General features: G+C 39.9%; 1 protein-coding gene across 1 annotated transcript in view; it reads left to right on the top strand.

Annotated features, from left to right (window-relative positions):
- ctc1 (CTS telomere maintenance complex component 1) overlaps positions 1 to 6,770 on the top strand; it is a 32,924-nt gene extending 26,154 nt beyond the window's left edge. The window contains exons 24-25 of the mRNA XM_067580526.1: positions 5,800 to 5,920; positions 6,400 to 6,770. Coding sequence (XP_067436627.1) covers positions 5,800 to 5,920; positions 6,400 to 6,491 — 213 coding nt within the window. The 3' untranslated portion in view covers positions 6,492 to 6,770. The remainder of the gene's footprint in view (positions 1 to 5,799; positions 5,921 to 6,399) is intronic.
- Positions 6,771 to 14,196: the final 7,426 nt, after the last annotated feature.

Raw genomic sequence — 14,196 nt, 5'->3', positions numbered from 1 at the left:
GAGAGTCTTTAGAGACTTGTTAGGGCAGCCTGATAATAAGGAATTGCAATAATCCAGCCTAGAAGTAACAAATGCGTGGACTAGTTTTTCTGCATCTTTTAGGGACAGGATGTGATTTTTGTGATATTACGTAAGTGAAAAAAGGCAGTCCTTGAGATTTGATTTATGTGGGAGTTAAAGGACATATCCTGATCAAAGATAACTCCCAGATTCCTTACGGTGGTGCTGGAGGCCAGGGTAATGCCATCCAGAGCAGCTTTATCATTAGATAATGTGTTTCTAAGGTGTTTAGGGCCAAACACAATAACTTCAGTTTATTCTGAGTTTAGTAGCAGAAAACTGCAGGTCATCCAGGTCTTTATGTCGTTAAGGCATGTTTGGAGTTTGTTTAACTGATTGGGTTCATTGTTAAATATAATTCACCCAATACACTTGTGCTGCTCTGAGCTCCTCTGCAGTCAGCTCTGCCTGAGTCCTTTCACTAGAGAGAGCATTAGCTATGAACCTTTTCACCCACACAGTTCTTCTCTGTTTTCATCCTGCTGTACTTGTCTAAGTCTAATAGTGGCTCAGCTTGCTCGGTGCTGGTAAACTGTACTACAGCCTGAAATTTAGACCTGAGCTCAGTGTTCACCTCATCTGCAACACAGTCCTCATCAACGCTCTCTGCATTGAGTTGGTGACAGCGAAGCAGGTCCAGCTCCATCACAGCTGGATCCGGATGAGGGTTTGGACGCTCTGGTCTCTGGCTGGTGGTTCAGCAGGATTGGTTTTGCCGCTGCAGTGAGAGTCTGTATTTGTGAGACTTTGTATTTCAGTCACTCTGTTTGCCACGAATGGCTTCCACCTTTGTGCTGTGCTGTGCTGTGTTTCCAGTGAAGAACAATCATTGAATCTGTCCGCATGTTAAGCTGTTTTCTTTCCATGTTCAGTCACTTGAGAAGGTTGAAGGTTGTTCCCTAACCTTTTCCTAACCTTGCTCCAATCAGTGCGTCCATCAGCTCCAAATGTGGTAAAGTCATTTTCTTTAATGGGGCCACTTTTGACTTGGATGCCACAAAGCTTGTGACAACTTCTCCGCTGTTCTGTCCTTGCAGATAGGCAACAGCGCTGTATGCCTTTTCACTCGCATCACAATAAACATAGAGCTGATTCTCCTCTCCCACAGTTCTTGAAACAGACACTTTACACGTATGGTGAACCGAGTCAGGAAACCAATAGGATCAAAGATACGAGCTGATGTCTGCAGCACATTTCTCTTTGTGTTTTCTTTGTCCTTCAACATGTCTAATAGTCCCTTCAGATCAAACACAGTCATCCCTCTCTGGTCTCCACACTAACTCTAACACCTTCAGGACATTTCCATCAGTGTTTGTTTCATTGACATGCTCCGCTCCACTTTCTGTCCACTGTCAGTACAGTGTTGCATCCATTTTTAGTTTCCTCTTGAGGAACTCTGAAGTTGTCTGGAAGATCTGATCTGTCAGGTCGCCATGGTAACTCAACTTGGTAGCGGTGTCGGGATGGGTAGGGGTGCATTTGGTTATTAGTAATAATTCATAATTATTATGGATAATTATGAAATCAAAAGATTATTAATATCAATCAATAATTCGGGCACCAACTGTTGAAGAACCTCACATGGGGGACAAAACTGTCAGATCTGTGAGGAGCACGGTTGGTTATTAACAATAATTAATAATTATCAGAGATAATTAATTAATGATAAAAATGAATACAATTATTGATATGAATTAACACTTACGGGGCACCACCTGGAGACCGGGACCAATAACCAAACAAGGTAGTCTCATAAAAGAGATCAGCTGTGAATGTTAATATCTGAGAGATATTAACATTCACAGTCTGGTGCTGTCTGGTGATCAGCGTCTTGCACTTAAAACACACCTGTCTGATGGCGGATAACAGTGAATAGAGCAGCGATTTATCTGACGTTATCTGACCATCAGATGTGTAAGAAGATGTCGTTGCGTGTATGTGTGTGTTAGTCAAAAGAGAGAGAGGAAAGAGGAGGGAAGCGGTTCCTTTGTCCACAGACAGCGTGCGTATGGACGTCAGTCTGTAACGTTGTCTGGTTTCTGATCAACAAAGCAACTTACTTTCTCCTTCACAGTGGCACAAACACAGCAGTAGTCCCCAGCGGGACAAACACAAAACAGTCTAGCGTGGTGAACACAACTAACAGGCAGCAAACTTTAAATACTCCTCAGAGTAAAGCAGAGAAAAATGGACTTGGTCGCTTCAGAAAGCGAGCAGAGTGTGTGTTCAGTCCATCTTTCGGTGCGGCTCTGTTCCTCGGTCCAGATGCTGACGGTGGCCGTCCTCCTGCTGTCGGCAAGGTTTTACAGCAAGCTGGCTCTCAGTGGCGGAGAAAACAGCAGTCGACTCAGTTGAAGAAGAGCGGGGCAGAGAAGTTCCATGTCTTCTTGAAGAAACTCTGTTTCTTCCTTCTGCAGGAGGTCAGACCGCTGGATGCAGCAGCGGTCTCTCTTGGATCCTGGATGGTGATCAGGTGAACACGGTAAAGTCTCGTCTCATCCGGTGAGGGGAGAGTCTTCTGATCGGTGGGGGAAAACACGTGCACGGTGTTGCCTCCGTTAGTCAAGCTGACTCACAGAGGGATAGAAGTTCCCCCTAGCTCAGTCGACATGGAGTGCGATGTTTCTCTGGCATTCGGTTTTAAAGGGGTGGTGATGTCACAGCTGTGTCATCATGACGCTCCTCTGTGCAGGAGCGTCTCTGCCAATGAGACTGTTTGTTGAGACCGTTTCCTGTTTAGCACCTAGGTGCGAAATTTGTATTGGATCACTGGAAATGGAGGTTGTGAGCAGCATTTTGGCACTGTTCCTTTGTCTCAGGGAGAACAAAGGAAACGAGGCGCTTCGTGGCCATCTTTGTGTGTTGTAGTCTGTTCGAAGCTCTGAAGAGCCTCTGCGTCTGCTGGGCTGTGACTTTGCTCACTAACAATGCCCAGTGACTCCACCTCCCAACAGGCGTGCAGCTGTTTTGAGATCTGGGTGTCCTCACCTGAACTGATGTGCATGCAAGTGGCATCGGTTACACTGGATGTTGAGAGTGGCCCTTGCAAAGCTCATCCAAAGATGCTTTCTATGGCTACTAGTGTCTCTGTTATCCTCTTGACCTTGCCTGACACCACTTGCCAGTAATAGTTTGCTCCTGACAATTCTGGATCATCAGCATCTTCTAGTGGAAGATCAACAAGCCGCCATTTCTCTTTAACTCCTCCTGGATGGGTAAACCAGAGACCTTTATTACAGCAGTGCACACTGGGGGAGTTTCCACTGCTTCGATCCACACATTCTCCAGTGATACCCTCACAACGTTGCGCTGTGCTTTTACAGGAGTAGTGGATCCAAAGGTGTGTAGATGCAGTGTCTCTTGCCTCACCACTGGTGGTCTTAGCACTTTCACCACACCCTCATGAATGAAGCCTCTCTGGCTGCCTCCATCTAACAGACAGCGCACAATTTTTCTCCCTGTTGGGCCCTCTGTCCACACCTTGACTGTCTGGAGCAGTACTGTACTCTGGACATCAGATTTCAGCTTCACTGTGCTGGACGCAGAGGACACCACAGTGTCTGTACTGTCACCGTCAGCGTCTGGCTTTGCTTCACTTTGATCACAAACTGACTGGTGATGTCTGCGACTACACAAGGCACATTAAACACCCTTAACAGAATTTGGCCATTTTGGCTGCTTCTAGGCACACGTAGCATCTTCCCAATTTTCTCAGTTTCTCCTTGCGAGCAGCCACAGAATTGTCTGGACAATGTTCTGGTTTACAGTTAGCACTGTCACAATATACACGTCTGAGGAACAGTACTCACTGTGTGCCATGCAGCTGCTGAGGGCAGAGTCCATTTTCTAGGTCTGTTTTCACTGACGGATGCTGGTTTACTGAAGGATCTATTACTTGGCAGAATGTCTATTCGAGTATTACCTGGTCTGGTAAGCTGAAGTGCTCTCTCTCTGCTTTGGACTTCATTTTGCAGGAACTGGATGAGTTCAAGCTTTTTCCATTTACCGCTGGGATCTGACTTGTGTGTGTCATCTGGTATGAGCTGCAGTAGTACTGAGCATAGCAGGCAGCCATATGTGTCACTGTGAACCCCTAAAGATTCTGGACTGCGGATCTGTATTTCACATTCATCGTACAGGTGCCTGAGAGCTACGATATCCGCAGATCTTTTCACAGGCGTCAGGTTCAGTAATTTGGACATGTGTGCGCTGACTACCATTTCCTTTCTTCCAAAGCGGTCATAGTAAGTCCCGCCAGAGCTCTCACTGCTGCTCCAGTCAAATAGGATTTCAGGTTGGTGAACTTCTCTTTCTTACAGCGTATCATTGTTATGAATGGCTGTTTCATATTGAGACCAGAATTCTTGCCACTGGCTTATCTCTCCACCATATTTCTCTATCACTAACTTGGGCAGCTTAACAGTCTGTTGAACTGGTGGTGTGACTGGCCATTTCTGTTGTTAGCATTAGCTATCATTAGCTTCAAACTTCGAAATTCAAAGTCTCTTAATTATCTTGACTTTCCCGGGTTTTGACACCAAAATGTTGTGTAGTGGAAGATTCTTTTCAATAACCAGAACGGGCTTCTTTCAAACCGAGAATATTTATTCTCCTCCAACATGCTGCAGTTTACAAAACAGGGAAAACAACGGAGCTCGCACCCGACATCTAGAGCGTACGCTTCTTTTCCTTTTAAAGCTAGCAACAACAACAGGCCGGATAATTTCCTGGAAACCATCAAAATAAAAGAAAAATAAGAAAAATAAGGTGTATATTTTTACCTGTCTCTCTCTCTCAGGTGTATGTATTTACCTGTCTCTCTCTCTCAGGTGTATATATTTACCTGTCTCTCTCTCTCAGGTGTATATATTTACCTGTCTCTCTCTCTCAGGTGTATATTTTTACCTGTCTCTCTCTCAGGTGTATATATTTACCTGTCTCTCTCTCAGGTGTATGTATTTACCTCTCTCTCTCTCAGGTGCATATATTTACCTGTCTCTCTCTCAGGTGTATGTATTTACCTGTCTCTCTCTCAGGTGTATATATTTACCTGTCTCTCTCTCTCAGGTGTATGTATTTACCTGTCTCTCTCTCTCAGGTGCATATATTTACCTGTCTCTCTCTCTCAGGTGCATATATTTACCTGTCTCTCTCTCAGGTGTATATATTTACCTGTCTCTCTCTCTCAGGTGTATATTTTTACCTGTCTCTCTCTCTCAGGTGTATGTATTTACCTGTCTCTCTCTCTCAGGTGTATATATTTACCTGTCTCTCTCTCTCAGGTGTATATATTTACCTGTCTCTCTCTCTCAGGTGTATATTTTTACCTGTCTCTCTCTCAGGTGTATGTATTTACCTCTCTCTCTCTCAGGTGCATATATTTACCTGTCTCTCTCTCAGGTGTATATATTTACCTGTCTCTCTCTCTCAGGTGTATGTATTTACCTGTCTCTCTCTCTCAGGTGCATATATTTACCTGTCTCTCTCTCTCAGGTGCATATATTTACCTGTCTCTCTCTCTCTCAGGTGTATATATTTACCTCTCTCTCTCTCAGGTGTATATATTTACCTGTCTCTCTCTCAGGTGTATGTATTTACCTGTCTCTCTCTCTCAGGTGTATATTTTTACCTGTCTCTCTCTCTCAGGTGCATATATTTACCTGTCTCTCTCTCTCAGGTGTATATTTTTACCTGTCTCTCTCTCTCAGGTGTATGTATTTACCTGTCTCTCTCTCTCAGGTGTGTGACTCTGACTCTGATGACTCCCTCCTGCTCTACCTGTTGTGTGTGTGCAGCAGTGATACTGTGTGTCGCTCGCTCTCTCTCACCTGCAGGAAACACACCAATCAGAGACCAGAAGGTAACAGTGACGTGTAACTCACCTGGAACAACAACACACTGATGTAGTTGAATATTATTGTGACAGTAGTTGTATAAACTGTCCAACGCTGAGGTCAAGAGGAACAGTCTTGTTGGACGGTACAGAATTTTTTATAGGATTCTTATTGGCTGTCTGCTGTTTATATAAAGTCAACCTACAGAATCTCCTGCATACAGCAGGAAGATCTGATTATAGCAAAGGTCAGAGTTCAACACAGATATTAGTTTCTATGGAAACAGACTCAGGGCCCATTGAAGCAGCACATGATAAACACATGACAACACATATTAACACAACTTCCTCTGAGGTATAACAACAAACATACAGCAATAAAGAAGCAATTAAAACACACACACTCACACACACTCATGGATTCACTCTGTGTTGAAACGAGACATGTCTTTATAAACTGTGATGATGATGTCGGACGTTGAAGACATTGAGTCTGTTTGTTTCAGAGACGAGGAGATTCAGTCGAGGAGACAGAGACTTCATGACCAGGATGAGTCGTCCTCTGCAGCTCACCTGTCTGCACATCAACACTGACTGACCTCACCTGACCTCACCTGTCTGCACATCAACACTGACTGACCTCACCTGTCCTCACCTGACCTCACCTGACCTCACCTGACCTCACCTGACCTCACCTGTCTGCACATCATCACTGACTGATGAAGAGACATTTGAATGTAATTAATTGTTTACAGGAGAGTTTAACCTCTCAGTGAAACAGTTTAATATTCAGTGTTGCAGAACGATGATGTTCTATTTAAATTAAATGTTAAATATCTTGATTTAAGTTATTAAATCTTCATTTTGTTCTCCTGAAGTCTGTTTCTGTTTGTTCTTTTACACCACAGCTTCCTGTTGTCACGGCAACAACAAACACTCCTACACAGGAGAAAATAATAAAAACACAAAGACAGCAGCACATACAGATTCTGTTTTAATATTTTATAAGTAAAAATCATGAATATATAACGGAACATTTATTAAAGTTTCACATCACAAAGTCACAGGACGCGTTTTTACCCTGATTATTTAAATATCTGCTGATTTGGCCGCCGCCGGCCATGGAGCGATGAGCCCAAGTCCTTCACATAGAAACCAGTCTCAGGTCTAATTTTTTAAGTTATGTTACAACCCGTTCACTCATTGGCAAGAAAAAATGATTATTACATGTTTTTTGCCTCACAATCCTTACATATAATAATAATAATAATAATAATAATAATAACTTTATTTGTATGGCACCTTTCATACAAGAAAAGCAGCTCAAAGTGCTTTATAACAAAATAAATTACATGACCTAAGTGCTTCACATGAATAGGACATAAAAGCATGTAAAAAACATTAATCTAACAAAAATAAACAAATAAATAAACAAATATAACCCACATGATAACGTGTGTAACTCTATTCAGGCTCAGTCTCAGCAGAGACGACTGGTCGACTTCTCTCAGGTTCACGGTGCGTTTATTTCTCTGCACAGCTGTTAGAAAACACACAACAATCCTGCAGGTGACGGTCTGATAAACAGTCCAGCTCCTCACCCACATCTGAGATCATCAGCAGCAAAACAGACGAACTGACGTCTTCTGATCATTATATTTACCACCACCGGCCACAGGAGGGCGCAAAGATCAGCAGTATAAACATAAGATATTAACCTGTTTCCCCAGAAAATACTGAAATGAAAAACAGTGAGATAACTTGCAAAATGAAATAAATACTGAATGAATACAGAAATTAATTTTGACAAACTTCAACAATCTATAACAACCATGTTACACATTAATAATAAAATAAAGTGAAAATACAAAACATAGATTGTACTTCAGTGGTGGTAAGTTCAGACTTAAGTGAAAACTCAGAAAGTATTTCACTATATGTTGAACGTCAGTGTGGGTCTGATCTGTGTTTAACACTCTTAGTGATGCTTCGGGGTTAAAACACACCACAGTCTTTATTCTCAGACCTGCCAACCACTGACCATCACCTGTTTAACATACGATGGAAGATAAAACCCACTGACACATGAAAGAGAGCACATACTGAGTAATAATAAAATAAAAACAAAGTTAAAACAGAATACATAGAATATATAAAATCAAAAGTTACATTTTAAAAGAAGTGCAGTAGTGTTTAAATGTGAAGCAGACTGACAGAAAACCAGTTAAAGGCTGAAGTGAAGAGATAAGTTTTTAGTTTTCTTTTAAAAGTATCCAGCGAGCTGCTTCCCTGATATCTATCAGTAGTTTGGGGCCTAATTGACAAAGGTTGAAGAATCTCCAATAAACAGCAGCAGATGATCTCAGTGTTCTTGAAGGCAGATAGTTAACAAGGCCCATTAAGCCCATTAAGCCCATTAAGCCCATTAAGGGACCTTACAGTCAGTTCTAAATGTTACAGGAAGTCAGTGCAGAGCAGCTAAACTGGACTAATGTCTCCTCTTGGTTCTGGTTTACAGCTGAGCTGCAGAGGTTTGAATGAGCTGAAGTCTCTCAGTGGTTTTCTAGGCGACCAGTAAAAAGTGCATCACAGTGATCAAGTCGGCTTGAAACTAAGTCATGAATCAGTTTTTCTGCATCTATTTGATTTATAAATCGTCGTATTTTAGCTGTTTCTAAAGTGGAAAAATGATGTTTTCATCACCTTGTTAATGTGTGAACTGAAGCTCAGATCTGAATCTAAAATAACACCAAATCATTTTGTCCTCATGTTAATTATTGCTCCATTTATTCATAAAGGACCTTTACCTGATTTATGTTGATATTTTATTTCCACTCTTTTATTTAGTACAGTGTCTTATTGTGTTAGTTTATATTATATTTTACACAACTTTGTGTATGAAATGTGTGACAGACATGATGATGATGATGATAATGATGATGAACCAGCAGGGGGCGTCTGAGCTCCTTCAGTCTGCTGCTGTTCAACATCAAACATCTTCTCCTGGTGACTGATGAGTCATCAGCAGCTCTGTCTCTGATTGGCTGTTGACTCCAACCTGAGCAGGTCTAAATAAACTGATGATGATGATGATGATGATGATGATGATGATGATGATGATGAACCAGCAGGGGGCGTCTGAGCTCCTTCAGTCTGCTGCTGTTCAACATCAAACATCTTCTCCTGGTAACTGATGAGTCATCAGCAGCTCTGTCTCTGATTGGCTGAGCAGATGTAAACAAACTGAAGGATCATGAGGAACCGGTTAGTTGAAGTCTGACCGAAAACTGCATATAGTTTAATATCAGAGACTCTATTGATCAATCTCACTGTCATCTTCTCATAAAGATAAAATTAATTTAATTATATTGGTGAAAATAAAAATATATAAAAATAAAACATTTTAAAGTCTTCCCCAAATTTCACTTTTTTTCTTTAAATTAATGATTAATTTCATTATCAGTTAATCTGATTATTTTCCTGATTAATGGATTAAAAGTTTAGTGTTTTAAATGTTCGAGACGTCTGTAAATGTTTGTTTTGTTCGACCAACAGTCCAAAAAATAATAAATAATGAGAGTCAGTAGAGAAGCTGAGAGCTGAAGATGAAGAAGGTTCTGACTGAAATAGTTGTCTATTATAGTTTTATGTTAATTGATCATTAATTAACTGATCAATAGTTTCAGTTCTGGTCTCATTATTTTATTTGTAGCAGTAAAAAGTGTCTGAAACACGTTTTAATGAGGTTTACTGTTGTATTTTGTTCCTGTTTATTATTTTTGTCCTGATGCTTTCAGTGAATCTCTGTGATGAAATAATCTAAGTGTTAGAAGTTTGTGAACGTTCTGCTGCTGTTCAACATCAAACATCTTCTCCTGGTAACTGATGACTCATCAGCAGCTCTGCTTCTGATTGGCTGCTGACTGAACAGGAAGTGAAAGTTATGAGTCGGGACTTTCCACAGACGCCTGAAATGTTTGTGGGTTCATTAAAAAAACTCCAGTGACGCTGCGTCCAGGTGTCTGATGGTAAACTGAACAACAAACTGCTGAACAGAGACGCTGATCTGATCACATGACTGCTGACTTCTACAACATCACATGACTGAGCTCAGAGTGTCTGACTGAAAACATCTACCTGCACAGATGGACTGGTTCCATCATAGTCAATAATATAATAATAATAATAATAATAATAATCATAATAATAATAATAATAATAATTTTTCACCTTTATTTATTCAGGTGAGTTTCTCTGAGATCAATGTTCTCTTTGTCAGGAACACCATGATCACACTCACACAGTTACACATTCATACCTGGCAGCTGCCCAGTACAACCAGTCTGACCTGCTGCCACCGGAGCAGTCGGGGTTAAGGGTCTTGCTCGAGGGCACGTCGGTGGTAATGAAGGAGGGCCGAGCAGATTTATCCTGCCAGTCCAGGGGATTAAACCTTTAGACCACCACTGCCCCAAAACAGGATGAAACACAAACATTTACAGGTTAAAATAAACTAAGTAACATAAAATAAGAACTGAGATGTTTTTAAAGGTTTCTGATCTGCAGCTCTGAACAGTCGTCATGTTTGTTTTCAGCTCGAGTTCCTTCAGATTAATTTGGACAGAAACATCAGCTCAGTGTGATGTAATAAATATAATCTGCATCAAACATGTGAGACCTTCTGTCTGATGAACACATCGGTGTATCGTCAGCGTAGCAGAGGAGATGAACAGAGTGAATAACTGAACCTTATTCAGGTGTTTACAGGTGAAAATACAAAGAGCTGAATATAACCTGACTGAAACATCGTGTTTCTACTGAAACACGTCAGATCTGCTGCTTTACAGGTGAGTTCACTGAAGTAAAGTCATCAATCACTGAAACATCAAAGTAACTGAGTTTAGTTCACTGAATGTAAGAAAAGATGAAGAGTTGTTGATGATGAACACATTAACCTCCTTGTTGTGGAGACTTAATAACTGCAGATAACCGGCTTCTCTCAGTTATAATCATGAAACATCTGTTAGATTTCATGTAAATAACGACTCCTGACACACTTTAATGCAACACGAACATCGTATGTGTTTGGTTCTGAAAGATGAAACAATATAAGGTATCTATTAATAACAGCTCACTCAATAAATACAACAGCTGCAGATATCCTGTCAGGTGAGTCGGCTCAAAAAGGGTTAATAATGTGAAGAGAGAAGGAGGAAACTGATGAACTTGTTCCTTCTGGCTTCATCAGATTATAATCAGAGCTGTTGATGAAACTGTGTCCTTCTCTCTGATTGGACGACTCACCTGAAGGTCTCACCTGTCCTGCTGGTTTCTACCTGAGTGGAATCAGACCGGATTCATTCAGTCACATGTTTAACGTTTTCTATCACAGCTGTTCATCTTTAGTTCTGATGATTCTCTGCACTTCCAACCAGCGGGGGCAGCGAGCGTCCTGCTTCCTGTTTAAAGGACCACTTCACTGTTCTTCAAGTGTGTCTGGAACAACAGTCAGACATGTTGTTCTTGCTGTCATCATCCCTCCTGTTCAGTCTGAAGCTTCAGCGTCCAAATGAGTCAAATCAAGTAGATATCTTTCAACGTTACAGTCTTTTTAGTGCCAAAGTTCCTCTTTTTGTTACTATACTTCCACCTGCAGCTCAACAGGGAAACACTGTCCGAGGAAACACAAAGAGGGAATTTGATGCTAAAAAGACTGTAAATGTGTCAGATATCCACTTGATATGACTAACTCAGACTGATGAAGCTGAATAGAAGCTTCACACAGACTTTTAATATCCAGTATGAACAGGAGGAATGATTACAGACACCTGACTGCTGGTTTAACTGGGAACACTGGGAACTGGCGTGTTGCTGTGGTTGTGATATAAAACAGTATTTTCTGATTGTAGGAAATGTGAGTTGACAGAAGAGTAAAGGTTTTAGAGAAAGTGAGAGTTGTCTGCAGAGATGTTTGATGTTTCTACTCGTATTATAAACTGCATCATAACAACATTAGACTGGAACGACAGAAAACCAGTAAAGAAACAACGTTCATGAAAAGCTGAAAGATTAAAGTCTGGATGTAAAAACAGAAATGAAAGATCCCTGATGATGAAGATGAAGACTTTGCAGAGGTCAAAGGTCGCCTCATGAGCCCATCAGAGGATTGAAGCTGTGATGAACCAGCAGGACGCTGCTCCCGGTGACTGATGACTCATCAGCAGCTCTGTTTCTGATTGGCTGCTGACTGAACAGGAAGTGAAAGTAACGAGTCGGGACTTTCTGCTGCTGCTGCGTTCAGGAGCTGCAGGAAATCTCAGCCTCTTCACGTTAACTGAGTTCCAGCTGATGGTCAGAGTCAGAGGAGAAGGTGGGAAACTCCTGCTTTCACACAGACACCTGAAGGCATCGTGTGGTCAGACTGGTTTGATGGTGAACACAAAGAATCCCAGTTCACCAAACTGGACTCGGACTGAAGAGAAGAAGAAATAAATGTTGTGATGTTTGACTCTGATTCTTCCTCTTTCATGTTTCTGTGTTTTATTACAAAGAAACAAAAACACACAACTAATAAACAAACAAACTAATAAACAAACAAATTAATAAATAAGTAAATGAAGTTGAATAGTATAAGAAAGTTGAGTTTAATTGACAGTGAGGATAATAAACGTTAAACTGCATCATTTTCTTCTAAGACTGAAGGATCATAAATATATTAATAAAATAATAATAATAAAATGATTGACACATTCTGTTTATTTCACTGATTATTTATTTATTTAATTGTTTATCTTTGATAGAAACAGCAGCGTAGTCTGATCACATGACCTCTGACTCTGATCTGACTTACATGGTTACATCACTATCAGTCAGATTAGAACATAAATTATCTAATTATAATAATTATTAACTTCTATTAACTGTATATAAAGTAGTGTAAACTAGCTCCACCTCCAGCAGCTACAACAGTAACATGCTGCTCTAACACTGATGCTTCACTATTAATAATCTAATGATGTCATATATAATAATATATCAGTCAGAGGGACCAAACCACTACTTTTACTGCAATACTTTAACTACATCAAGCTCATAATACTTATGTACTTTTACTGTAATACTTTAACTACATCAAGCTCATAATACTTATGTACTTTTACTGCAATACTTTAACTACATCAAGCTCATAATACTTATGTACTTTTACTGCAATACTTTAACTACATCAAGCTCATAATACTTATGTACTTTTACTGCAATACTTTAACTACATCAAGCTCATAATACTTATGTACTTTTACTGCAATACTTTAACTACATCAAGCTCATAATACTTATGTACTTTTACTGCAATACTTTAACTACATCAAGCTCATAATACTTATGTACTTTTACTGCAATACTTTAACTACATCAAGCTCATAATACTTATGTACTTTTACTGCAATACTTTAACTACATCAAGCTCATAATACTTATGTACTTTTACTGCAATACTTTAACTACATCAAGCTCATAATACTTATGTACTTTTACTGCAATACTTTAACTACATCAAGCTCATAATACTTATGTACTTTTACTGCAATACTTTAACTACATCAAGCTCATAATACTTATGTACTTTTACTGCAATACTTTAACTACATCAAGCTCATAATACTTATGTACTTTTACTTGTAATGGAGTATTTGTACTTTACTGCAGTAAAGTATCTGAGTTTCTTCTGTCTGATCAGCTGCATTAATAAATTATTACTGAGTGCTGATTGATTATTGATCGGCAGCTGATCAGGATTCTTCCTCCTGATGATGATGATAATGTTATTAACAGTCTGACTTCATATTTGAGGACATTTAACTGAATCTATGTGTCAGTGATGAAACTTCAACTGTTTATTATAAAATGTGAAACTCTGAAGATGTCAAGTTTATTTGTTTGATTTAATAATAGAAATAATAATCAATTAATAATTAATAATACAACAGAAATATATTTTAACATTGAGATTTTATTGAAGATGTTTGATTTTAAATGATTTTAAAAATGTTAATTTCCATGGAAACCATCAAACTGGCTCCATCCAGTCTGGTGTGAATGATGCAGAATAACATGTGGAAGCTGTTTTCCTGATGAACCCTGACAGCAAACATCTCGACTTTAATATTTTACCTTTTTACTTTTAATCAATATCTTTTAATAAAAAGTGAAACTACAGACTTTTGTTATTGATCGAGTCCGTCTGCAGCTGTCTGAGTCTACCTGGTCACTGATGACATCACATGATCTCTGCTCTGTGATTG

The sequence above is a fragment of the Thunnus thynnus genome, chromosome 22, assembly GCF_963924715.1.
Source record: "Thunnus thynnus chromosome 22, fThuThy2.1, whole genome shotgun sequence".
NCBI classification, from domain to species: domain Eukaryota; kingdom Metazoa; phylum Chordata; class Actinopteri; order Scombriformes; family Scombridae; genus Thunnus; species Thunnus thynnus.
Note: the sequence above shows the minus strand (reverse complement) of the source record. Positions and strands in the feature narration are given on the sequence as shown.